Raw genomic sequence first — 26,229 nt, 5'->3', positions numbered from 1 at the left:
ACATCAAGCTGCAAGGTCCCAACCAGCTCATCAGCTCTCTGCTTTCAAATGTGAAATCATTTGAAGTGAAGTTAAGGTTGTGGCAAGGACAACTGGAAAGGGGAAACACTGTGCACTTTCCCACCCTACAAGAACAAACGCCTGATGTTATGACTGAATATGCTGGTGAGTGTGCAAAACTCATCCAGGCATTTGATGAGCGGTTTCATGATGTGAAAAATATACAAAAGGAACTTGACATGTTTGCGACGCCATTTAATGTGCAACCATCTGATGTGCGAGACAACCTCAAAATGGAAATAATTGAGCTGCAAAACAACAACGAGCTCAAAGCCAAGTACAACAACCTCTCTCTGCTAGACTTTTACAAACTGTATGTTCGTGCTGAGGATTTTCCCATCCTGAGGAGACATGCCCTGAAGTTTGCATCTCTGTTTGGGACAACGTATCGCTGTGAGCAGTTTTTTTCAAAACTGACTCTTGCAAAGACTCGCTTCCGCTCAAGACTGACTGACTCAAATTTGGAAAACCAGCTTCGAGTAGCATCATCATCACTGCCAGCTGACATCAGACGCTTCGCTAAAGAAACACCTCAGGGAAAATCCTGTGTATCTGTCTTTGGAATAGTACAATCAATGTATTGTTTTGAACTGTATCAGATTGTGTTTGGAGTTAATTGAACATTTATGTACGCTTTCAAGACATTCCTCCCAGGTCTCCTCATCCATCACCTCACCTAGTTCAGCCTCCCAATTGTGCTTAAAAACACCTGTAGGAACATCTGTGTATTCTTGTATGGTTTGATAAAAGTAAGATACTGCCCCTTTGCTGTATGCATCAAATTTACTAATCTTGTCAAGAAAGTTATGGGAGCTGACCCTTTCATAGTTAGTTATATTCTTCCTTACATAGTCACGAATTTGCAAGTAGCTGAAGAAGTTAGAAGTTGGGATATTATACGATCTATGCAGCTGCTCAAATGACATAATGTGCCCGTCCAGATACAAGGCCCTAATATCTTTGATCCCCTTAAATTTCCATTCTGTGAAGACATTGTCACTCAAGCCAGGAATAAATGCATGGTTTTCACATATGGGACTATCAATATATGTATTTGGTGCTTTTGTGTATGTTTTAATTTGCTTCCAAATTTTAAGTGTATTTCTGATAACAAAACTATTGTTGTAGTGAGGTTTACCTGTATTGGTTGGACTGTTAAGAAGGGCAAGCAGAGAAGTCTTATTACAAAGTGTCCTCTCTAAAGACAGCCAGGCCGGACAGTCATCTGAGTCCAGGCCGGACAGTCATCTGAGTCATTGGCTAGGCCATGTTTCCACCACGCTATGATGTTTAAGTGAGCTGCCCAGTTTTAAAGTGAGGAAGACCGAAGCCGCCAGTCGTTTATGGCTTGATCAAATGTTTTTTGGTGATTCGGACAGCTTTATAGCACCATAGGAAGGGCACAATAATTGAGTCAAGCTGTTCAAAGTATGAGGGTGGAATGAAAGAGGGAATGGCCTGAAAAGGGAAAAGAAAGCGAGGGAGAATAACCATTTTGATGGCATTGATTCTCCCAGCCATGGAGATACAGAGCGTTTTCCAAAATTCTATATTTTGCTTCAGTTGATTGATTCTCTTCTTCCAGTTGACTTGAAGAAGATCTTCTGCCTTTTTAGTTATCGTGATTCCAAGATATGTAAAACTGTTGTAAGCTTTTTTGAAGGGGGAAGCTTGTAAAAATTGCTTGCTGTTCTGACTCCTGTCAGTGTCTGAATAATGTTAGTGGCCCCCTAGTGGCACATCAGGGTTTTACACCAAAAAAGGTCTGACTTGAGAAGTGACCAGCATAACAGACGCAGACTGTGCTACACCTCAGTGGTTGTTGTCTGAATCTTGGAGTAGATCCATCAGTAAGTATGGCTGATTTTAGCTCAGTTAAGTTAAGTTTAAGTGCATTGAGGTTGAAAACCCCTTTATCCTTTAGTTGATAAACAATGCTTACAATGCTAAAGCTAACAGGATCGTAGCTAGTAGCATAGCAAATTTGTTTCATTGTCAAGCCTCATTCATGTTGTATTTTATGTTTATATGTGAATCATTGCCGGTTTACTGTGTTTATGCTGTTATTTACCTGTGAGAGGATACTGTAAAAAAAAAAAAAAAAAAGATGTGTTTACCTTAGTTAATATTGTGTTACTTACCTGATTTGTAACCTGAAAAAGGAAAAAGAAAGTGTGACCAGAATTGTTGCATATATTTAATTTCAATTGTAACATTCTGTATATTTCATTGTGTTGCAGTTTTACAATAAAGAAAGGCCTCAGAAGATTTCAGTAAACAGCTCTCAACCTGGAATCAAGTCTATGGGGTCTTTGTTGTTAGCTATCTGTCTACAATATACGTGTTATCCAGGACAGAATACTTGCTGACATGTGTGGAAATGGGCATTAACTCACTTTTCTCCCAATTGATTGTAAATCCTGAAAACGAGCTGAAATGGTTAATTAGCGAGAGGAGCGGAGGTGTTGATGTCTCTGGGTTTGATAGGTATACGAGGCTGTTGTCAGCATAAAGAGAACGTTGTTTTGGCGTTCCTTGTAAGACTATTGGGGTTATTTCTGGATTTTGTCTAATTGATTAGGGTTGGTCCGATGGACACCACATCAGCGTTGTGCCGGCGATGTGCCGCCGCCCCCCCCTCCCCCCCGCGTGCGCAGCAGTCTCCCGCATATTGATAGCGTCTCCATGACGCCCGCAAATTAGACGTATTCTCCCGGAATCTGAATGAACGAGCAAGAGCGCGCACTAGAGTGACAGTGCGTGTGTGTTTGTGTGACTATAAATGCAGCGCGTGCGAGAGCAAAGCTCTGTGTTGCCGCTTATTAGATCGCTGATGTGCTGTGCCGCCCCGCCCCCCCGTGCGCGGCAGTCTCCCGCATATTGATAGCGTTTCTATGAGGCCCGCAAATTAGACGTATTCTCCCGGAATCTGAATGAACGAGCAAGAGCGCGCACTAAAGTGACAGCGCGTGTGTGTTTGTGTAACTATAAATGCAGCGCGTGCTTATTAGATCGATCGAAAAACTGGGAACCTAACCCAGTAGCTGCTGTGTTAGGAGCCATCAGTGTGTTACCTATGATAAATAAGTATAAAATCGAATTGCGCATATAAATGCTTTGAGTCTGTGGCTAGTATCTTACCGATGATCTTAGTTTATGTTGGCAGCAGTGAAATAGGACGATACGATGAAACTTCCATCGCATCCCGGCCCAGCTTTAAGATTTGAGAAACACTTGCTTTATACAAAGATGAAGGGAGTACAGAAGTGTCTTTTGAGTGGTTGAACATACGGAGAAGCAAAGGTGTAACTGTAGAATTATATTTCTTAAAGAATTCAATGCCAAAACCATCAGGGCCTGGGGCCTTATTGGATGGAAAGGAGGAGATAGCACTACTTATCTCTTTTGGGGTAATGTTTTCATCCATTGCTTTAGCAGCTTCTTCAGACAGTTTTAGGCTGTCAAAAAGGCCATCATTGTGACAGAAGAGAAAAATCCTTACAGATACAATAGGGCCTCGCACTGGTCAGTGCTCGGGCCCTAATAAGAATCAGGACAAATACAATAGGGCCTCGCACTGGTCAGTGCTCGGGCCCTAAGAACCATTTATAACAAATGAAAACGTCCCTTTTTCTAGGAGTTTTTAACAGGAGTTTGATGAAAGTTTGCAAAAGGTGACTAGAAAGTCCACAGTTTATGTGAACAGCCAGCAACCGACTGACTCTGCATGTTTACTGCAATGTCAAAAGCTTGAAATTAGCTACCAGTTGGGCGCCTTCTGCTTCAGGAACGGCTCCGCTTCGGCTGGCGTGTCAAAGGTGTCGGATGTATTGCCGACGGTGACGATGAACCTGGCGGGGTGTCGAAATCCATATCTGATCTTCCTCTACTAGCACTTCACTTAAAGCTCGTCAAACTGGCGTCGCTTTTGGAGAGTTGCCGAAGTCAGGTCCGGAAAGATGAACACACTTGTACCGTTGTATGTGAAATGGGAGTTTTGCCTTGCCAGATGCATAACAAACTCTTTTACCTTGTAGTCATGCAGCCTTGCTATAATAGGTCTTGACTTTTTCTCCTGGGCAGGCTTAAGGCTTCTGTGGGCTCTGTCCACCTTTATCGTTTTATTGAAATGCTCCTTTCCCAGTAACTCGGGTAAAAGTTTAGCCACGAAGTCAGATGGATTACCTTCCTCGGCTTTCTCCTTTATGCCCACGATACGGATGTTTTGTCGTCGGCTACACGCCTCCAGGTCGTCAATTTTCCCCTGCTGCTGTGCAGCTTTGGAGGCTAGGTTAGCATACCGTCTTTCCATCCCGTCGATCCATTTCTCATGCGACTGTATGGCCTCCTCAGTTGAAATTAAACGGACGGTGATCTACGAGAAAGCAGATTTCAGACCTGAGAGGGTCACGCTGATTTCAGCAAATCGTTTGTCTACTGTGGAGCTCAGCATGGTGATAGCTACTTAAACGTCTTCATTTGTAGCAGAGGCACCGCTAGTGCTAGCTTTTTCCTCAAGTAGACTCTTGGCTAGGGTTCGCCGGTGTGTTCGTCGTTCGCCGAGTCTTTTTCAGGCCTTTTACCTCTGCCTGGCTTCGTCATCTGGCTCACAGATGCATTTACCTCTGTTCGTGAAGGTTTTGTAAAAGAAGTTTTTTTTTTTTTAACAATAATGTTTATTAAGTGTTTTCCAAGTAGTTTAGTACAATGGAACAGAAATTAGGAGTAAAACATGTCTATATGAAAAAATAAATAAATAAAATAAACAAACAGACCCAAAACAAAACAAGACAAAACAAAAACAAAGAAGTACAGGGCGTATAACTCAAGATAAAGACATATACTGTTGCATCACTGGTACTGTAAATTAAAAACAGAGTTTATCAAAGAAGAGGTGAATGGCGTATTGTGAGTCTCAGAATTGTTCAAGGTCTCCATCAAATTGAGCAAGATGGTCCAAGAATGGCTGCCAAATCTTGTAGAATTTTTTAAGATTGTCCGTCATGCCATATCGGATTTTCTCCATGTGTAATACAGAGGCAAGATCTGTTAGCCACGTCTTGAAGAGTGGCACTGCTTCTGACTTCCAAAGTCTTAAAATCAATCTCTTTGCAATTAAAATTCCATACATAATGGTGTGCTGTACAGGGGGGCTGTGAGTCAATAGAGACAGGGAGTAGCCAAACAGTGCCACCTCTGGCTCGGGCTTGAGCACACAGCCGTACATTTCAGAAAACCAATGAAATACTCCACACCAGAAGTCATACAATTTTGGACATGTCCAGAAGAGGTGGGTTAAGGAACCATCTGCTGACTTACATCGATCACACAAAGGGGAAACAGTAGGGTATATTCTATGTAATTTAGTTTTTGAATAATGAAGTCTGTGCATGACCTTAAACTGGATTAAGTGATGTCTGGCATTAATAGAACAGTATTGGATTCTACCAAGACTCTCCTCCCAAACAATATCATCAATCTGGAAACCCAGTTCCTCTTCCCAAGCTTTCTTCAAAGAGTGGGTGGCATAGTTCACCTGTTCAGAAAATACCTTGACAAAGTCTGAGATCAAGTGTTTTGAATCTGGTGGACCAAGCAAAAGACTATAAACCCTACTTTCCTCAGGGAGGGATTCAAAGTTAGGCAGGTTTTGGCGGACATAGTTCCTAACTTGAAGATATCTAAAGAAGTGTGTTGATGGAAAGGAAAACTTGTCTTTTAACTGAGTAAATGAGGCAAAATGTTTGTCAATGTACAGATCTTTCAAAACTACTATGCCTTTTAGCCTCCAACTACAAAAAGTTGCATCTGAGAGTGAAGGGGGAAATGCATGGTTATGACACACTGGAGCATAGACAGATGTGCTAGGCAACTTGCAGCACCTGTTAATTTGCTGCCAAATTTTCAAACAATTAAGAACTATTCGGTTATTTACTTTAGTCTTTACAGACAGTACAGGTGTTGAGAAAAGTAGAGCTGGAAGTGAACTGTCTTTGACATCTTTCTTTTCAATGGCTACCCACGCAGGGGTTGTTGTTGAAATTTCCAGGCTATAGCCTTCACGCCAATAGGCAAGAGCTCTAAGATTTGCTGCCCAATAGTAATGCTGAAAGCATGGTAACCCAAACCCCCCCCTTCTCTCTTGGTTTTTGTAAATGAGATTTTGATATTCTATGAGCTTTAAAACCCCAGACAAAAGGCATGACTATTGAGTCTAGTAGTTTAAAAAATGATTTTGTCAGGAAAATAGGAAGATTTTGAAAGAGGTATAAGAATCTTGCCAGTGAGACCATCTTGATAGCATTTATACGACCCACCATAGAAAGTGGGAGCATGCGCCACTTGCCAATATCTCCTTTTAATCTTTCCACCTTTTCATTAAAATTCAGTTTGAAAATTAGTTTAGGATCTTTTGGTAAAGTTACACCAAGATACTTCAATTTGTCTGTAACTTTAAATGGAAGTTTATGCAGAAATTCCGCTTTATGGTTTTCTCCAAGAGGCAAAAATTCACTTTTTTGCCAGTTAATTGTGTACCCAGAAACCTCACCAAATGACTTTATGAGGTCTAACAGAATGGGGATAGACTGTTCAGGCTGTGACATAAAGATTGCAACATCATCTGCATATAAAGATAAATGGTGGTCCACATCACCTAGACGAATAGGTTTGAGAGAGCTTTGTTGCCTGATACTAATAGCAAGAGGTTCAATACCAATCGCAAACAGGAGAGGGCTGAGGGGGCAGCCCTGGCGTGTCCCACGATGTAATGGAAATGGCGCTGACCTTTCTTGATTTGTTAGAATGGAAGACGAAGGATGGGCATATAGAATTTTAATCCATGAGACAAAACGGCTACCAAATCCAAAGTCCTCCAACACCCTCAACATATATGCCCACTCAATCTGATCAAAAGCTTTCTCTGCATCTAAGCAGAGGACAGCCACCTCCGTAAAAGAAGTTTTAAAGTAATTGTAAAATTCAATGTTTGGCGGAGCTCCCTAACTCACGTCTACTCCATGTTGCTGCAACCGGAAGTCCACATAACTTTTTTTTAATAATGACTTTTTATTTATATAGCACCTTTTAAAAACAGAGTTTACAAATTGCTTTGACAGACAAGGCAAGCAGAAGCATTATAATAAAAAAACAAGACACACAACACAGAGAGAGGTAACAAGACTGACATTGACAAGATGAGTGTAGAGGACAATGAAATATGTTGGAGTTTTGTCAATAAACGTAACCTCTCAATCTTAATGTCCACTTTATGGTTTTGTCAGCAATGAAGCTGCCTTCATAACTGATCCCAGGCTGTTTGTCTGCTCTCTCCTCTGACTTTCTCTCCCTCTGCAGTGATATTTGGGCCCTAGGTTGTGTCCTGAATGAAATGTGCACTCTTAAGCCTGCAGTAAGTATTCTATGTGTGAGCTGTTTATTACTTTATGTAGATTTAATGTATTTTATACAGCACTGCAATGTTCTCCCAAATAATGATTTAGATCTCTTCTCTTTATATTTGGCTAACACACAACAATGGCTCATTTTTCCTTTCCTCATGTTCCCTGCAGTGGTTATAACTGTGTACTTAATGTGTTTCCTTTCAGTTTGAGGCTGATAATATGAGGGAACTAGTTCTGAAGATTATCCGTGGCTCATACCCTCCTGTGTCTGATCACTACTCCCAAGAACTGCGCTCTCTCTTGGCTCAGCTGTTGAAACATGACCCTGAAGAGAGACCCTCAGTCAGCAGCATACTGAACAGACCTTTCCTCTCCTGCAGGATACAGAAGTTCCTCACATCACAGGTGGAGAACACAACTAGTTGTCTCTGATAAACTCTGAATTCACATAAAACAGACTGTGTTCAGTTACAAAATATTTGTCCTCTACTTATTCTAGATCATTGCTCAGGAATTTGGCCCTGAAGTGGGAGTGATACTGGGGTCAGCAGGTAAGCAAACTATTCATCTCTATAAACAGACGTCTGCATATGAATACAGAATCTGTTGGCAAGGGACAAGATCTTGATATCAGAATCATTCTGATTTCTTTTCATGTTTCTGGTTTACTGTAAATAGTGCTTGTAGGAAGTGAAAGAGTTGGAATGCATTGGCTGAAATGTTGCCTGGATCTTAAACTGCTGTTATAAAAGAAACAAATTGCTTTCAATTTGCTTTAGCAAAATGCTAATTGGACTGTTGTCTGGACCTAAAACACCTACAGAAAATATGGATGTTTGTGCGTTTTTTGGAGAAATGTTTAATTTGTGTAAAAAAAAAAAGGAAACAAATTGGTTCCAGTTCACAATCCAACTGTAAACAATGACAGTCAGTTAATGGGCCAGATGCAAGTACGCACAGATTCGTTCTTAAACCATTCGTAAGAGTAATATACGAGGATTTGCCGCATTCACCAATTTCCTCGTATTTTTGGATTTTCTCTTAGGTACGAACGGAATTTACGAGTGGTGCAGATCTGTCGTATCTGTCACGCACAACCAACCTGCAGTCCTCCAAAGCAATCTATCTGTCTAATTGTCTGATGGCAGTGTGCCAACGATATCATGTCTTTTGGGGGAACTAACATTTTTCCGGGGGGGGGGGGGGGGTGACATCATATACTATATAAGCAAGATAGGTATGAACACATAACACCTCCACATGGGTATTAAGACATCACTATATGATACAAAACAGCCAAGCACGATACGAGTGCTGTAACCTGCTGTAGTTTATCAGCACAAAAGACAATGAACTGTTACCCTCATCTCCAACTTCTTCTGCCGGCTTGTCTATTTCTCTTCCCCAGCCCTTTTCAACTTTCTTTCCAAACTTGGACTGCAGGAATTTTATCCCAACAAGCTCACTCTTTGCTCTCTCTTGTAAATCAACAAAAACAGTATTTATGATGAAACTGTTGAATCATTGGAGAAAATACCATGGCGCTTTCTCAGGAAACTCTTTCAAATCAACTCAGAATGCAGAAACTGTACACAAGTATCCAGGGTGTTAGCAGGTCTGTGCTGACAGCAGTCCGGCAGCAGGTGTAACATCAGCAGTTGAGCTTCAGAATCAACTGACTTGGATTTTCTTTTTAACATCACTGTATGCTGACTACCACTTAACAGAGAAATGAATAATGTCGATCCGCAGGCTGAGTGTATATTATATTGTCAGTATTTTAGAGACTCCTGTGTAATGGGTGTGAACTACAGGGGATGAAGGCAAGTGTCCCGTTCATTAAATTGCACTTCTGAATCCATAATCATGATGACATTACTCTGTTTGTAAAATTATTAGGCTATTTAGTATAAAGAAGCAGGCTATTTAACAATTTAGGTAGATATATCAGTCATTTAAATTGACAATTGAAACTATGATATAATGCAAGCTTACAATATAAATATTAGCGGCCGAAACTACAAAGCGACTTGTCAACAGTTACTTTTCCACAATATAAACTGACTATTTATTAATAACTTTTATTCATGTAATTGAAATATTGCTTATTGAAGTAATAGTTTAACTCCCTGGCTGATGACATCCTCTGGCATAATTCATGCTCAGTCATTTTTGTTTTTATTTCTGTGACGGTGCAACAGCTGAGACAGCGTTCACAGCACGGGTCATTTTTCCTCATTCTTTGTCTTTCTCAGGACCTTTAATTCCACTAACACTAAATAATAATATGTGTTTCTGTTGATCTATTTCTGAGAGCGGGGCCTCAGTCTGAGAGCTTGTAAAGTTCTTATTCTTAGTCTTTAGTGCCATTTTCATGAATGGAGCTTCTCCACAACCTGCCGGTCGTCTGACCTTATATGGTATTTTGGGGGCGTCATTCATGTTCATTTACTATTCTCGGGAACGCGCGTCCATTTAGAACAGGTGGGATTCATCATGTTTACGAAGGTCATTTACGACTGTTTCCTGGTGATATGAGTGTTTGGTGAATCCGACATAGCTCACTCGTAAATTCCACCTCACGAAAAAAGTACAACAGATTTAAGAAGAAAAATACGAACATATTGTTGCATCTGGTCCAATGACAGGTACAATGAAGAGGTCAACTCAAAATATGAACTCTTTAAAATGATTATATCATTATCTTTAGTATATTCTAATTATTACATTCAGACCAAATAAACATGTTCACAGGAAACAAAAAGGAGAAGAAGTGACAAATCAAAGTTTGTCTTGACATTCTTAAAAAAATAAACAATGCAACATGTGGAAAGAGTGCCAGAGATGGAGCATCAGTTTAGAATGGAGAAGGTGGAGGTGAAGATGGTGTTGATATGGATGTTAATACTGAGCTAAATGAAGCCAAACATCCACTTGAGTCTTAGTGTCTCAGGTTTAGCTGCAAACCGTAGTGTAGTGTAGCCTGTTGAACAAACAAGACTGTTTATCAATAAAAGCCTACGTGCTTATTTTAAGCAATTTAATCTCTTTTTAGATATACAAGTCTATATTTAATTAAATATTTGTGTTGTGTTTATGCTGGATATTCAGAGGTGAGAAATTTCCCCACAAAACTGACAGTCACATATTCCATGACCTTAAATCCAGCAGAGAACATAATCAATATCTGTCAGCGTCTCCTATTATTTCACTGTTTTATAAATATGTTTCAGCCAAAATGCTTCACCTCTGCATTTGACAAACAGGTGAAAAGCCAAATTAAATGTGGCCTGGTATGCACCTCTCTCTCTCTCTCTCTCTCTCTCTCTCTCTCTCTCTCTCTTTCTCTCTCTCTCTCTCTCTCTCTCTCTTTCTCTCTCACACACACACAAAAACACAGTAGTACACACAGATTGAAACATATGACATCATAAACAGTTGATGGTTTTTAAAGTTATGTTTCGTTTCTCTTCCCCAGCCCTTTTCAACTTTCTCTCCAAACTTGGACTGCAGACATTTTATCCCAACAAGCTCACTCTTCGCTCTCTCTTGGAAATCAACAAAAGCAGCATTTATGATGAAACTGTTGAATCACTGGAGAAAATACCATGGTGCTTTCTCAGGAAACTCTTTCAAATCAACGCAGAATGCAGAAACTGTACACAAGTATCAAAAGATGATGATGATGATGATGATGATAATGATGTTGATGATGATGATGATGATGATGATGATGGTGATGAGGGAAACAATGACTTTGACAAAAACACAGATGACTCTGCAGACAACAAGGTTAACCCTCTGGACCTCATAGTTGCACTCTTTCTTTGTGCTGACAGCTTCTTGCAACAGGAAATGGCCCTCAAGATGTCAATGTGTCAGTTTTCTGTCCCACTGCTGTTGCCTCATGGCAATAACAGTCAGTCTACTCTGATGCTGTGGGCTCTGAGAGACATCGTCAAAGAATGGCGTCCACAGGATTTGTCTGAATCAAGAGGATTTGTTGAAGACAGCATTGTTCAAGCAAACATACCATTCTTCACCTTTGTCAGGCTGAAAAACTGTAGTCTCTCCAAGTCACAGGTTTTGAATCATGTTCTCAGTCGTGGCCAACAGAATCACAACATCTTCATACACAGAGATATGAAAGGAGGAGAACTTAAAAGAAGAATAGCAAATGGTTTGGTTGAGGTTTGCTGGTTCCTTCCCTGTGGCAGAGAAAATCTTGACATATTTCCAGAACCAGTTGCCTTTGCCAATTTAAGAGGAGACATTTTTGAGTCACTGGAACAATTCAATTTTCTTTTTCAAGAGTCAACTGCTACCTTTGTGTTCCTGGACAAAATTGAAGAAAATGAACACAAGATTCTGACTTCTCTTCAAGATGTGAAATCCAAACTCTTCTTGGTTTTTAATCACAAGGACAACTCTAAAGAGGACATGATGTCTGTTAAGAAAACACAGGAAGAGTTACAGCTACCAAACAGCAGAGTGAAAATCAAAGACTCAAGAGTAAATGTTTCAGCGCTTACAGAGAAACTTTGTGCCGCCATCAAGAGCTCACTGCCAGATGTATCAGCCACACTGAACATTGTTAATATGGTTGGAAAAGCTGTTGAGCTTGGTCTATCTGTGGATGAAATGACAAGTGACAAACAGAAGAAAGCAGTTGAGGAGATCATGGTCGACATTGAGGGGCAGAGTATACCTGACTACAAGAAACAACAACTTCCTCTGCAGGGAGAAAACTGGAAAAGATTATCACAGTTAGAGAAGGAGGAGTGTAGACTGAAATCTGGTGACTCAAACGTTGAAGAATATAAATGCCAGCTACAGGAAGTAAAAGAAAAAATTAGGAAGGAGCAAAGCAAACAAAATCGTTCCAAAGGAATGAAGAGTTTTATTCAAAACTTATCTACAAGTGACAAAGAGAAAAGAGATTTTTTTCTTAAGTGGATGAAACTCAAACTTAACGCACATTCACGGACAAAACTGTCTGATCTGCGCAACAAGTTCAAAGAGCAATGCAAGAAAAAAGACATAAAACTCATTGCAAAGTTAGATAAAGATTTTCTGGAAAGCTTGTTAGGAGTAGAGCATTACATGAGAGAGATGGGACTCATCTATGAGTTCTCAATTAATGGTTCAAAACTCACTGCTGATGAAATAACTCGTCTCCCTGGTTTGGCTGCTGAAATGCTGTTGGATGGATTTCCTTTAGAGCTCTTGGATGGAGATGCTTCCAACATCCCAGAGAGATGGGTGACAGATGTGCTGATGGAGCTTCACAAGAAGGTTGGAGAACAGAGCAGACTGTTAGTACTGACTGTGCTGGGTGTTCAAAGTACAGGGAAGTCAACACTCCTCAACACCATGTTTGGTGTGCAGTTTCCTGTCAGCAGCGGCAGATGCACAAGAGGAGCTTATATGCTCTTCCTCAGAGTTGGTGAACATATGAAATGTGAGTTGAACTGTGATTTTATAGTTCTCATTGACACAGAGGGTCTAAAGTCTCCTGATCTGGCAGAACTAGAGGAGAGTTATGCGCATGACAACCAGCTGGCAACTTTTGTCATTGGCCTAAGTGATGTTACTATTATTAACGTTGCAATGGAGAACTCAACAGAAATGAAAGACATCCTGCAAATTGCAGCTCACGCTTTCTTGAGAATGAAGGAAATTGGGAAAAAGCCAATTTGTCATTTTGTGCATCAAAATGTTTCTGAAGTTTCAGCTCATGCAAAAAACATAACAGATAGAAAGCATCTCTTGGATCAGCTCAATCAAATGACACAAATTGCTGCTGAAATGGAAAGGCAGCCCTCCATTAAAGCATTCACAGATGTGCTGGACTATGACATGGACAAAAACAACTGGAACATCCCAGGACTCTGGCATGGAATCCCTCCGATGGCACCAGTGAGCACTGGTTACAGTGAAGCTGTAGCAGATTTAAAGAAACATCTTTTGGAGACAGAAGACAGAAACAATCAAGTCTCACAGATCCCAGAGTTTCTAGAATGGATCAGAAGTCTCTGGAAAGCTGTGAAATATGAGAATTTCATCTTTAGCTTCAGAAACACTCTTGTGGCTCAGGCCTACAACAACCTTTGCAAAGAGTTCAATCAATGGGAATGGCAGTTCAGAAAAGAAATCCTCTCCTGGCAACAAGAAGCAGAGTTGGAAATCTTAAATTCCGACATTGGATCTGATGTCCAGGATTGGAGCACATTGGTTGAACCAAAAAAAACAGAGGTGTCCCAAAAAATAATAGAAGAGGAAAGAAAAATGAAGGAAAAACTTACAAACTACTACAAAAAGAAAGACCAGAATGTAAATCTGATAGAAAAATACAAAACTGACTTTTTCAGAAGTATCAGTAGTCTTGCTGAGAAAATCAGACATTCAGCAAATAATAAACTGGATTATGTCCTTGAGCTAAAAAAAAGTTGTGTCCAGGCTCTGGACATTCAGAGAAAATACAGAAGCAGGATTGAAGACGAGGTCATGAGGCTCCTGAGTGTCTGTAAAGACAAAACCAAACTGTCTGATGAACAGCTGATAGATGAGTTTGAAAAGATGTGGACTGAAGCCACTAAAAATGTGTCTGGCCTGAAAGAACGAGATATCGCAGCATGTGTCCTGCAGCAGTTGAGAAAAAATGTCTCAAACTGGAATGTAAATGAAAACTTCCAAAAGATTAAAGATCTAAAGGAGTTTGGGAAGGATCCATTTAAAACCACCCATGACCATGTAGACTCCTTGTTGAAGAAGGTTGTGCCTGTGTTTTGGGGATTAGGAGATCTGCAGAACTTCTCTGACAGAGTCATTGAGTCTTGCACACGGTTTGTGCTTGATAAAGCAAAGTCAAACACAGATTACCACGACTCTTTTACAAGAGATCTTCTTGAAAAAATAGATGAAACCCTTCAACAAAGCTACAAGCATCACAAAACCAATGCAAAGTTTGAGATTGACCTGAAACTTCACATTTGTGGCATTGCTTCAAGGGAATTCCTCAAAATGCACAGAAAGTACTTGTCTGATAATGATCCTAAAATTCAGCTGGAGAAACACAAGAGGCAGTACTTGACAGATTTTCTTGATCTTTACAAAGATAGAGATGATTGTCAACGCAAAGCAAATGATTTTGTCAGATGTTGCATCAAACCTGCTGTTGAAGAGTTCATCGATAGAGCTTTGGGAATAGACATTGTGGATGAAATAGTGACAGGTTCCCATTCAGCAGAGTACAGCTCCCGCTCCTTTTTCCAGTACAACATTCAGGAAGAGTTGCTGCAAAAGGATGACTTTAACAGTTTTGTCAGGTACATTAGTAATTATGAAATATATGTTAAGGATTGGATATTTCAGCAAATCCAGAAACAAATGTCAAAGAACATAACTTTGTGCAAACTGAAGAAGAAGAACCTTCAAGTCATAGTTGATAAAATCACAGCAGCATTAGAGAAGGCCTCAAAAGGACCAGGTGGTGTTCAACTGCCAGACAACAATGAAAGCATCACAAAGCTCATCAGCAACATGCGGAAGTATTTGATTAAAGACATCTCAATCTCAGTGGAGGATAAAGAAACCACCTTGTTTCAAATCAAAAGCACATGTCATCCATTTATCAACGGCCTCAAAATGTCAATAAAAGACTTGAACAAACAGCTTCAGGAGGAATTCTCAAAGTCTGAAAACATCACTGAGACTCTGAACAAACTTCCAATCAAACCACAGGATGAGCTTTTCAAGAGAGTGTTTGGTTGTGGAAAGCAATGTCCATTTTGTAAAGTTCCCTGTGAGGCTGGAGGCAAAGGACACGATCAGCATCATGCAGCTGTTCATCGACCAAAAGGTCTCGGTGGATATAGGTATGAAAGCACAGAGAAGCTGGCTCCAACACTGTGTACAACTGATGTGCAAGGTGAAGGTAGATTCAATAACTCAGATACTAAAGGAGAGTTTCATCCTTTCAAAGAGTACACCAACTACTATCCGGACTGGCTCATTCCTCCAGATCCCAGCATAGAGTCATCTGACTACTGGAAGTATGTACTGGTACGATACAATGACAGATTTGCTCAACAATACAAGGCCAAACCAGCTGATGTTCCAGAGGCCTGGAGGAGAATCACAAAGGAAGAAGCACTGAAGGGGTTAAAAGTTGCCTTCAACATAAAGTGAACAATGTAAAAATGTGTTTTAGTTTGAAACTATTCAAGATGTTTTTAACCAAAACTGAACAAAAGGACATGATGACTAAACACTTCAGAGCTTTCAGCAGATCAGATCAATGCTGTTTAAAAAATATCAACTCACTGAAATATTAACATTACCTAAAATATGTTTTCATGTTTTATTTTAAATGTGACTTTGTGGTTTCAACTCAAATACAGACTAAACCAGCTGCTGACAGTGAATAGTGTGACATCATTTGATCTGATGAACATGATGAATAATAATGATGATGATGATGATGATGATGATGAAGGCCTACAGCAGGCCTATTCGACTAGCGGGCAGGATACGGCCCGTTTGAAATTTTTTCTGGCCCGCGAGACTGCCAGTAAATAACAGTGATGAAAATTATTACATCAACAACGGCTCTGATCTGGATCTAACCGGATCTAACTCATAAATATCTATGTCACGCACGTGAACTAGGTGTGTGATGCGTAGCCAATCACGCAGCCAACCAGCATGGCGCTCTCTAAACCGAAGAAACGGAAAATTGACTCGGAAAACCGCCAGTTCCAGAGCGAATGGACGGACAAATATTTATTTATTTTGCCTGCCGTGACCAGTACGAAACCGGTCTGTTTACTGTGCAACGAATGCATGTCTGTGATGAAAGAATACTTGAAGCGGCACTACAAGTCAAACCAAGGCTCGTTTTCGGCTCGTTTCCCGGAGGGCTCGGATGAACGGCGAAAGCAAAATACAGCGTCTGCTAACATCATTTCAACACGGTCAGGCCGCCCTTGGTCGCTTTTGCATGGAGCAGGAGAGGGCTATGATAGCATCCCTTCGTGTAGCCTGGACACTAACCAGACAGAACAGGCCTTTTACCGAGGCGGAGACGGTTAAAGATTGTATGCTGGCTGTCATTGATGAAGTGGTTGTTGATGAAAAAGTGAGGGAAAGCGTCACCTCATCCATTTAAAAAGTGCCTCTCTCGGATACATCAACTCTTCGCAGAGTGGAATTACTCGCAAAGGATGTATCAAGGCAGCTTTTGGATAACCTAAAAAAAACTGATGTTATGAGCATCGCTGTGGATGAATCAACCGACTGTACTGACATGGCTCAGCTATGCATTTATGTCAGATTTCATGATGGAGGGCGCTTTAGAGAAGAACTTGTGGGGCTTATTCCGATGGAGGGACACACCACAGGTGAGGCGATATTTCAAAAGATTGTCGCATTTTTTGACGAGCGTGAACTGGATTTACAGAAAGTTTGCCTTTTGGTCACCGATGGCGCTCCAGCAATGATTGGTAAATTACAAGGGCTGACAGCGAGGCTATCAACCATAGCTCCACACATGCAGTTTTTACACTGCATCATTCATCAGTCTGTGTTGTGTGCAAAGTTGAGCGGTGATCGGAAAAACACCATGGACACTGTCATGAATATTGTGAATTTCATCCGCTCAACCTCCAGCCTACAACACCGCCTTTTCCGTATGATGCTTGCCGACATGTTTGCGGAACACACGGACTTGCTTGTTCATAACGATGTCAGGTGGCTTAGCAAGGGGAATGTTTTGGACCGTTTCTGTGAGCTCCACCAGGAGATTGTGTCTTTCCTTCGCGTGTGTAAACACAAACGGGCAGCAAACCTCCTGGAGCGCATGCTGGATGAACAGTTCATGGCAGAAGTGTACTTTCTGTGTGACATTTTCAAACAATTGAACACCCTGAATCTTGAACTGCAGGGACGAGAAAAGTCTATTGCTGATTTGGTTGAGAAGCTTTGTGCTTTCAAAACAAAGCTAACCATTTTCACAACAGACTTATCAGCAACAGGACTGCTGCACTTTCCACGACTGCGTGGATTCATGAACACAGCACCTGAGGCACGGATAACGCCCGTCATGACAGATTTCATGACAAAACTGACTGAGAACTTTACTGAGAGATTCCAAGGGTTCAACATTCCCATTGAGGTATTGCACTTTGCTCGTGACCCCTTTTCTATCAAACCTGAGGCAGACTTTTGTGCAAAAGTAAAAGAGGTAATGTCTTCTATTGATGAGAGCATCTTTCAGTTGGAAATGGTTGATGTGCAATCCTCCTTTGCTTCAAAACAGTACTTGCAGTCTGAGGGTGCAGAGAGCTTTTGGTCTAACCATGTGAACCAATACCAGTACCCCACAATGAGGAAAGTGGCCTTGCTAATACTGACAATGTTTGGGTCCACTTATACATGCGAGTCTAGTTTTTCTCATATGAATGCAATAAAAACAAGGGCACGTTGCTCCATGACCAATGAAAAGTTGCACGAGTGTCTGAGGATTGCCCTGACTACACATGAGCCAAACTATGTTGAAATAGCAAGGTCAAGGCAGTGCAATTTTTCACATTAACCTGAAAAGGCTCAGAATGACAGCAGTGTGATGCTAATGGTAATGTCTTCTATGACAGCATCTCTCAGACTTAAATGATGAATGTGCAATTACTTTGTGTTAAAAACTTGCAGTCTGAGGGAGAACTTTTGGTCAAAACATGTTAAAAAACAATATCAGTCTCTGTGAAAACAGTTCAGTTTTATGTTAATTATTTTGTCTGTTTTACTGTCCAGCTCAAATTTTAACTGTGAGTATGGACTGCTATGTTTGAAATTGTTTATCTCTATCTATGTTGTGAACAGTCCCATCTATGGTCAGATGGCTTTGCTTTGTTAATCTTGAATGTAGCATTCATATAAATATGGACCTTGGTTATAAAAGCCCTTTTGTGAAAGTATCAAAGTGGGGGAAAAAGTGGATACTGTATGTGTCATTCGTTCTCTATTATCAAGAGTTATTTTTTAGCCATTAGTTTACAAATATTCTGTGCGGCCCACGAACCCCCAGTGATTTTCATATTTGGCCCACTTGCTATTGAAGTTGAATAGCCCTGGCCTACAGTATGTAGTTTAAAGGCCATGTATTGAGATGTTGTTTTATTACGTTTTCCTACTTTTTACATTTATATTATTACATTACATATATTATTATTTACATTATAGTTTTATTCTTTAACATTTCTTACTAATCATAAAATGCTACAATGAAGAAGTTATTCATGTTTTCTTACAGAGTAAATTAATTATCATCAGTTCAAATGTGTTCATGTTGATATAAATGACTTTTTGATTCATGAACAAATACTGAGACATCCTTTCATGTTTTAATGTGGAACTTTTTTCATTATTTGTGACAGATGATGATGTGTTGAACAAGTCAAGTTAAACACCAGAAAATAGTTTTTTGTTTTTTTCATCTTTTAACACAACTAAGTACATAATGACATGTGCTAAACATAATGATGATGATGATGATGATGATGATGATGAAGGCCTACAGTAAACAATTTAAAGGCTATGTAATGACTTTTTTTACATTTACATTTATTTTTACAATTTTATTCTTTAACATTTTAACTTTTTTCATTATTTTTGACAGAAACTGTTTTGTTGTGTTTTGAACATTTTATCGTTTCTTTATATTTTTTCATTTTACTTTTTAATGAGTACAACTATGTATATAATGATGATGATGATGATGATGATGAAGTACAAAGGCCATGTGAACATGTGTTTTCTAACATGTCATCAATATTCTTTAATATTTTATATAAAACAATTTAAAGACTATGTAATGAAACTTTTGACTTTTTACATTTTTAAATAGTTTTATTCTTTATCATTTCTAACTTTGTTCATTATTTGTGACAGATGATGATGTGTTGAACAAGTCAAGTTAAACACCACAAAACTGTTTTATTATATTTTAAAAACATTATTATTGTTTTTACTCTTTTCTTTCACTTTTTAATGAATACAAAGATTTTATTATATTCATATTTTAACAACTAAGTACATAATGACATGTTCTAAAGATAATGATGATGATTATAATGATGATGATGATGATGATGAAGGCCTACAGTATATAATTTAAAGGCTATGTAATGACATTTTTTACTTTTACATTTATTTCACTTTTTACAGTTTTATTCTTTAACATTTTAACTTTTTTCATTATTTTTGACAGAAAACAGTTTTGTTGTGTTTTGGAAATATTATCATTTCTTTATATTTTTTCATTTTACTTTTTAATGAGTACAACTATGTACATAATAACATGCTAAATATAATGATGATTCACAGTTTCATTTCTAACAGGAACATGCTAAACATTTGATCTTTTGATGTGTGTTTGATGAAAGTTAGTGAATAAGAAGTCTTTATGTTTAAATATTGTCTAAACAAGCCAACTGTGGGAATAATGTGGCATCTTCTGGTCTGTTGATCCTGTTGAACTTCTGACTTACATGTTTTCAGACACAATGAATTAAACAAGATACAAAGAAGTTGAGCTTTGTCAGTGTTTCTTTTTTCTTCTTTTTTTTACATGTTGACATAAAGTAAAGTTATGTGCATAATGATAAGTGATAGTGATAATATACTGTATGTACAAAGATCATGTGGCCAAATGTGTTTCATATTACCAATTACTGATTTGATTAATGCACAAATAGACTATAAAGTATAATAATGTATAAAGTTTAATTCTACAAATGTATTACTTTAGTTTTATGTTTTTAAAGCTGTGATCAAAGCCACTGCACTACTGACAACAATGGTGTCAGTCTTTACCAGCTGTCAGTAGATCCTTTATTTCCATTGTGCATTGCATTATGGGACAACAGTGTCAACAGCAGTTATCCATTATTAATCAACACTACAGACTCAGAACATGTTTAGATTTAAATTGTGTAAAATTAAGACCCAATGTTAGAAAGTATGATTCACAGAGTGGTGTACAGGTATTTGGAGGGTTATTATTACATGCTGGAATATCTCTCTATTTCTTGTTTTATCATCACAGTTTTTGAGATATTTGTCTCTGAGATTTTTATGATATTTAAAAGACTTTCATGTCTTTCTAAAACGATGTTCCCATATATTCTGGACACATTCTCAACAATTCTGAGATTTTCAATTTAACAAATTTGACATTTTTTGCAGCATTTTCTGAGATCTCCACAAATTAAATCCCATTAATATTCATTGAATTGTGATAGCAGCAGAAATACTACAGAAACATTTAAAATTGTAAGAGGTTTTGGGTGGACCAGTCCTTCAACAAACTCAGCCAGTGGACATCAGTAGATGCTCTGATCATTTAATTTACGTATATTATTGAAATATGCAGAAGATTAAAGGCTTTCTGTTGTATGAATAAATACTTCAGCACCACTTCACCATTTGAAAAGCACACAGTGAATGCAACAAAGTCATAGTGATACAAAGCTGAGCAGTTCAGACTTCTACCACATGAGGGCACAAGTGTCAAATCTACAGTCCAGCTTTTCAAATGAGAAATTAAGAGGTGATATTCATAAAAGTGTCTGTAATCAGCACAGTGAGACAACACAGTCTATCTAATCTACATATATAAATAAATGTGTTAGATGTAACAAGATGAGAATATATTTAAAAATCTGTATGTTAAAGTAAAAGTGTTTGTCCTGTCAGTCCCTTATTATTGTTAAACATCATAACTGATATTCAGCAGATTACCTGACTCCTGACTCTCTGTTTGTCTCTATCACTTATTGACTCATGTGTCAATTTAAGTTTGAGTCGGTCTCATTGTGCTTTTAGATGTAGGAAAATTCCTGTTTTATATTCTGACATTTGTTGTTTGAGACTCTCTCTGTTTGTCCAACATATTCTAACAACACTTGTATTGAGACAGGCTCAGTATCAACTGAATAGCTACATAAATATCTCACATGTAAACCCGTTAAGGTGGATGATAAGTAAACACTAATTCAATTTAGTGAAGATAGAAACAATAGTTATTACACAATAAAGTAATAAACCAAATTTGACCCTTTTGTGTGTTAATTTTAATTTGACCAAGCTTTTCAAATATAAACCGAAATAAATAGATACATTAAATTGAATTACGTTTTTTCAATTAACTTTTTGTTATCCAGGTAGTATCACATTCAGTTTATGGTCCTCCTTTATTTATTCCTCAGTTGCTAATTGTTGCTTTTTTCTTTGCAAGTATAGTTCAGTTCAGTCTAGTCAATAAGTTTCCTTTTATTCAGTCGACTAAATAGTTTCAGTTCAATTATTGTTCTTTTATTTTGCTTAAACTTATCTGACATCCAAGTGAAGATCCAGAACATCCAGGTACAGCAGCGTCCTGGCTCAGACTCTCCCACACGGACAGCAGGGGTCGCTGTTTTACCTCCAGCTCTCTGAAGATCCAGAACAATACCTCAGTTAATGTCAAGTTATTTATTTATTATAGTATGCTGATTCATATCAATATCTTATGGTTATTTTTACCCTTTTCTGAGCTTGCTGCTGGCTTCATTGTTACAAACAGTACATAACAAACATGCCAATAAATAAAATAAATAAATTTCACGAGGCAATAATGTCTGCCAGCAATAGTATCTCACATCACATATTACTCATATCACACACATTTTCACAGTGCCTCTGTTTTAGTTTTTTCCACTCAAAATCATGAAGTTAGCATTAGCTAACATCAGTTTCTTAATCTATTACTGAACAGAAAAACACACTCACCGGAGAATTTGTCATCAAAAACACATCTAATAGCGATCCTCCTTCTTCATCCTCTGGCAAACAACAACATCCTAAAACAAGGAAGGTCTCTTCTGGTGTTTACCGCCACCCGCTGGATGTTTAGTGAAACTGCAACAACATTAACAGTCAACCGGACTGAATATCTGTTAAATTTAAGTAAATGAAAGTTACATATGAATCTATATATATATAAATTAAATGAAGATTTAACTATAACTGCAAGTTTCTTATGTCTACTTGTATTGGAACTGTTTATTTACTGCTAGAACTTCCAGGCCAATAGGGGGCAATGTTCTTTCATTTATCGTTCGTATTGCAGCCTCAGCCGATAGCAAATAACAGGAAGTGATGCAACAAGAACTTGCTTTGTTTACCTACGCCACAATAAGAGTTTGGTATTGTCATGGCAACGGAAAAATGCTCCGCCTTTATATGAAGTTATTTAGTTGGTTATATTTGTTACTAGCCCTTTGAGTGGAAATATAAGTAAGTGAACATGTTATAGATAATTATTAGAATGTATACTGTTAATTATTGTGACATATTGGGAACGTTTAGCAACGTTTTTGAGTAACTTTGTTGGCACGTATGACCGTTGATGCAGTATAACGGTAGATTTCAGCCTTCACGAGACCGTTATATTGACCGTTGATGTAATATACTGTGTTGTTTAGTTTGAGTTCAATGACTAATGTGTTACTTACCTCATTACTTACCTGATTAGTTCTGTCATATTTAGTATCATAATTTGAATCATACTTACCCGTGAATACTTACATGTAAATCTACAGATAGAGATTAGATTGGTTCTCCTAGCCATGATAAGCTATTCTGTATTGTGTATTAATGAATGAACCATAATAAGCTAACTTTCATATATGACAAGCTATTCTATATTGTGTATTAATGAATGAGCCATGATAAGCTAACTTGTATATATGACAAGCTATTCTATATTGTTTATTTATGAATGTCTTTCTGTATTTTTATATGTCCATTTCAGTTTCACACTTTCTTGTAATAAATCCTAACCTACTACAACACCTGCCTGTTCCTTGGAGGATATGATGCAAGGGAGCGTTTAGCTGGCTGTGAATCTCAATACACGACAAGAGTCACATTGGGTGCAACAGTACACTCATGTAAACAACTATAAACAAATGGACTCAAACAATAGCTTAGTCTGTTAAATTTATGGGAGTTACAATATTATAACCTTTTATTCTTTTGAACCCATCAAAATTAATCACACTGGGCTTCATTTAATAGGAAATATCATATGTAAATGTAGTGATTGTAACAGCAGCACTAATGTCAAGAGTGCTGCTGTTAACACTAACCCTTCCACGCACTGGGAAGAGTTTTACCATCAAAACATTCATAAATGGCAACACATCAGTAATTAAATGCTTACATGCTCCTGTGGACAAACAAAGAGACAGACATCAAATCTCAGAACATTGGCACAGGTAACATAGAATATGTCACATCCAAACACTAGCATGAAGCCTGTCATGGCTCTCCAGCCACTCTGCATTTCAACATGAATCTACCAAAACTACTCTATCAGCGACAGATTTCAACACTCAACACAGTGACACCTGCTGTACTGAATGATGATTTTGTTTCAAACGCTTCCTCAGAGCAACTAGAAAATATGTAACTTCAGATAGAACTGTTAAATTGTATGGTGGTTGCCATTTTTATTAGTAGGTTATTATAAGAAAATATGTATATATTATCATGTGACCCTTAAAGTCAATCACCTGCTGGCCTATCATCTGTCCTCTATGGCCAACTGTTGAACTAGTAAGAAAGGCAGGGGAGTTGCTGCCATCTTTAAATCTGTATTTCAGTGAAAGGAAATTACATTAAAGGTGATCAAAAGTACTTTTTTAATTATATCCAACATACTCAGGAAAATTCATTGATGAGTTTTCTGAACTGCTGTCAGTTATCTGCACTGACTACAACTTTTTTTTAAATCATAACAGAGGATATTAACATTCACATAGACAATATAATAATAACTCTCTGCTCTACTGGACACTTTTGGCCTGTTGCAACATGTGAAAGGGCCCACACACACTCGAGGCCACACTCTGGATCTGGTTATCTCTAAAGGTGTTGACGTTTCTTCTGTTGATGTTAAGGACTTGGCTCTTTCTGATCATTTCTGTGTGTTCTTTGACTTACAGATCATTCCAAATGTTCAGTTAACCTCTGTGTCTGTTAGGAAAAGGTACATAAATGAGATTATCAGTGCCAAGTTTATGGAGGCAATATCTATGTCACCAACTGTGAGTGCAGAGTCAGTTGATGAACTCCTGGATAACTTTTAACTGGAAAATCTCAAACGTCATGGATGCTGTTGCACCTATTAAAACCAAGATCAAGAATCAAGAATACTTTATTGTCATTCTGCCCATGAGACATGAAAAGAACGAAATGCGGGACTCAGGTCTTGGTGTAATAATAAATAAGACACAATAAATACTTATTTAAATCACTGTATAAGATGACACTGAGTAGACAGAAAACACCATGGAGGAACACTATGATGGTAAAGGCATTGAAAACAGAATGCAGGAAAGAAGAGCGTAAGTGGAGAAAAACTAAACTTCAAATTCACCATGACCTCTACAAACAAAGTCTTTGTCATTTTAACTATGAGTTATTCAAGTCTAGCGACACTTTTCTGAAATTATTAATAATAACAACAATACTTGCATGGCTGATAAGCTTACAAATAGTTCCAGAGCTCCTTTCCACAGAAATCCACAGCAATTAATTTGATTTTGTAGTGAAAATACAACCTTTAACTTGTGTAGCTTTAGTAAAAATATTAAGATCATATTTGTATTCATCAAGAGTCTCAGAATCCCTTCTTTAAATTGTGCACATTTTAAGCACATAACTCTCCATAACAATAATAACTTAGCTTTATTATAGCAGATTTGTTTTGTCTGGTTATCTTAACTGGGATTTATTTGAACCAGTATCTTGTTGTGATTCCAACAATCTTGAATCCATCTGTCCAAATCTGCAATTCCCTGGAAAGTCTACCTTAATTGACTTAATTCTAACTAATGTTCCTCATAAATGTTCTGCTGTTTTTTGCAATGACCTAAGCGACCGTGTTGTTGCCTCCATCAGGAACACAACAGTCCTTAAACTGAAACCACGTCATTTGTAAGAAGAATCTTAAACATTTTCATGAACAGAGTTTTTTATTATCACGATTTGTTTCATTTTTAAATGGAGTTGAATGGAGCTGATTCCTGACGTGCAGACAGCCTGAATATTCTGTAATGATGGTTTTATGCTAATCATAAATACACATGCCTCCTGCAACAGAGGATAACTCTAGCAGATACTTTTTTTGAGTTTATCTTGGCTTGGACTAAGACAAAGACAGTAGCTTCAACCACTGACTGGCTTGTTTGTGGTCAACTAAGAAACAAATGTTCCTCCTTTATCAAGAAAGTCGAATCAGAATATTATTTGTGATTATTTCATCACTGAAAATTGAAATGACCCTTTAAAATCACTTTATGAAGCAGTACCTCATGAAGCACTCTGTTGCTGTTAATGACAAAATGGAAATATTTAATTGTTTTAATGAGCATTTTATCTCTTGCAAATCTTTTTAAACTTTAAGTTGAAAATAAAGAAATTCCAAGAATATGGAAATTTGCCTTTGTTCTCCCTTTATTAAAGGAGGGTTATACAACTATTTTAGGTAATTATAGGCCAATATCTAATTTACCAGTACTGGCTAAAAGTCTTGAAGCTCTTGTAAGTGATCAATTAAAGGAGTTGTATATGTCATTTTATCAATATATTAGTCAGGCTTTAGTAAAATGCCCGTAACTTGAGGGACAGTCATATTTATAACAGATGATCAAGGCTGCAAGTT

At 38.2% G+C, this 26,229-nt stretch overlaps 1 protein-coding gene across 5 annotated transcripts in view; it reads left to right on the top strand.

Moving 5' to 3' along the window:
- The window catches only part of LOC133977911 (up-regulator of cell proliferation-like), a 50,289-nt gene extending 34,636 nt beyond the window's left edge, over nucleotides 1-15,653 (top strand). For 2 of the 5 annotated variants that reach the window (XM_062416325.1, XM_062416404.1), the window contains exons 2-5: nucleotides 7,417-7,471; nucleotides 7,674-7,868; nucleotides 7,963-8,014; nucleotides 10,942-15,653. In XM_062416325.1, the coding sequence (XP_062272309.1) occupies nucleotides 7,451-7,471; nucleotides 7,674-7,868; nucleotides 7,963-8,014; nucleotides 10,942-15,653 (4,980 nt within the window). In that variant the 5' untranslated portion in view covers nucleotides 7,417-7,450. The remainder of the gene's footprint in view (nucleotides 1-7,416; nucleotides 7,472-7,673; nucleotides 7,869-7,962; nucleotides 8,015-10,941) is intronic. The other 3 variants (XM_062416550.1, XM_062416479.1, XM_062416247.1) reach the window with 2 other exon arrangements.
- Nucleotides 15,654-26,229: the final 10,576 nt, after the last annotated feature.

Source organism: Scomber scombrus, chromosome 1 (genome assembly GCF_963691925.1).
Source record: "Scomber scombrus chromosome 1, fScoSco1.1, whole genome shotgun sequence".
Taxonomy (NCBI): Eukaryota; Metazoa; Chordata; class Actinopteri; order Scombriformes; family Scombridae; genus Scomber; species Scomber scombrus.
The sequence above is the reverse complement of the archived record's forward strand: the minus strand, read 5'-3'. Positions and strand labels throughout refer to the sequence as shown.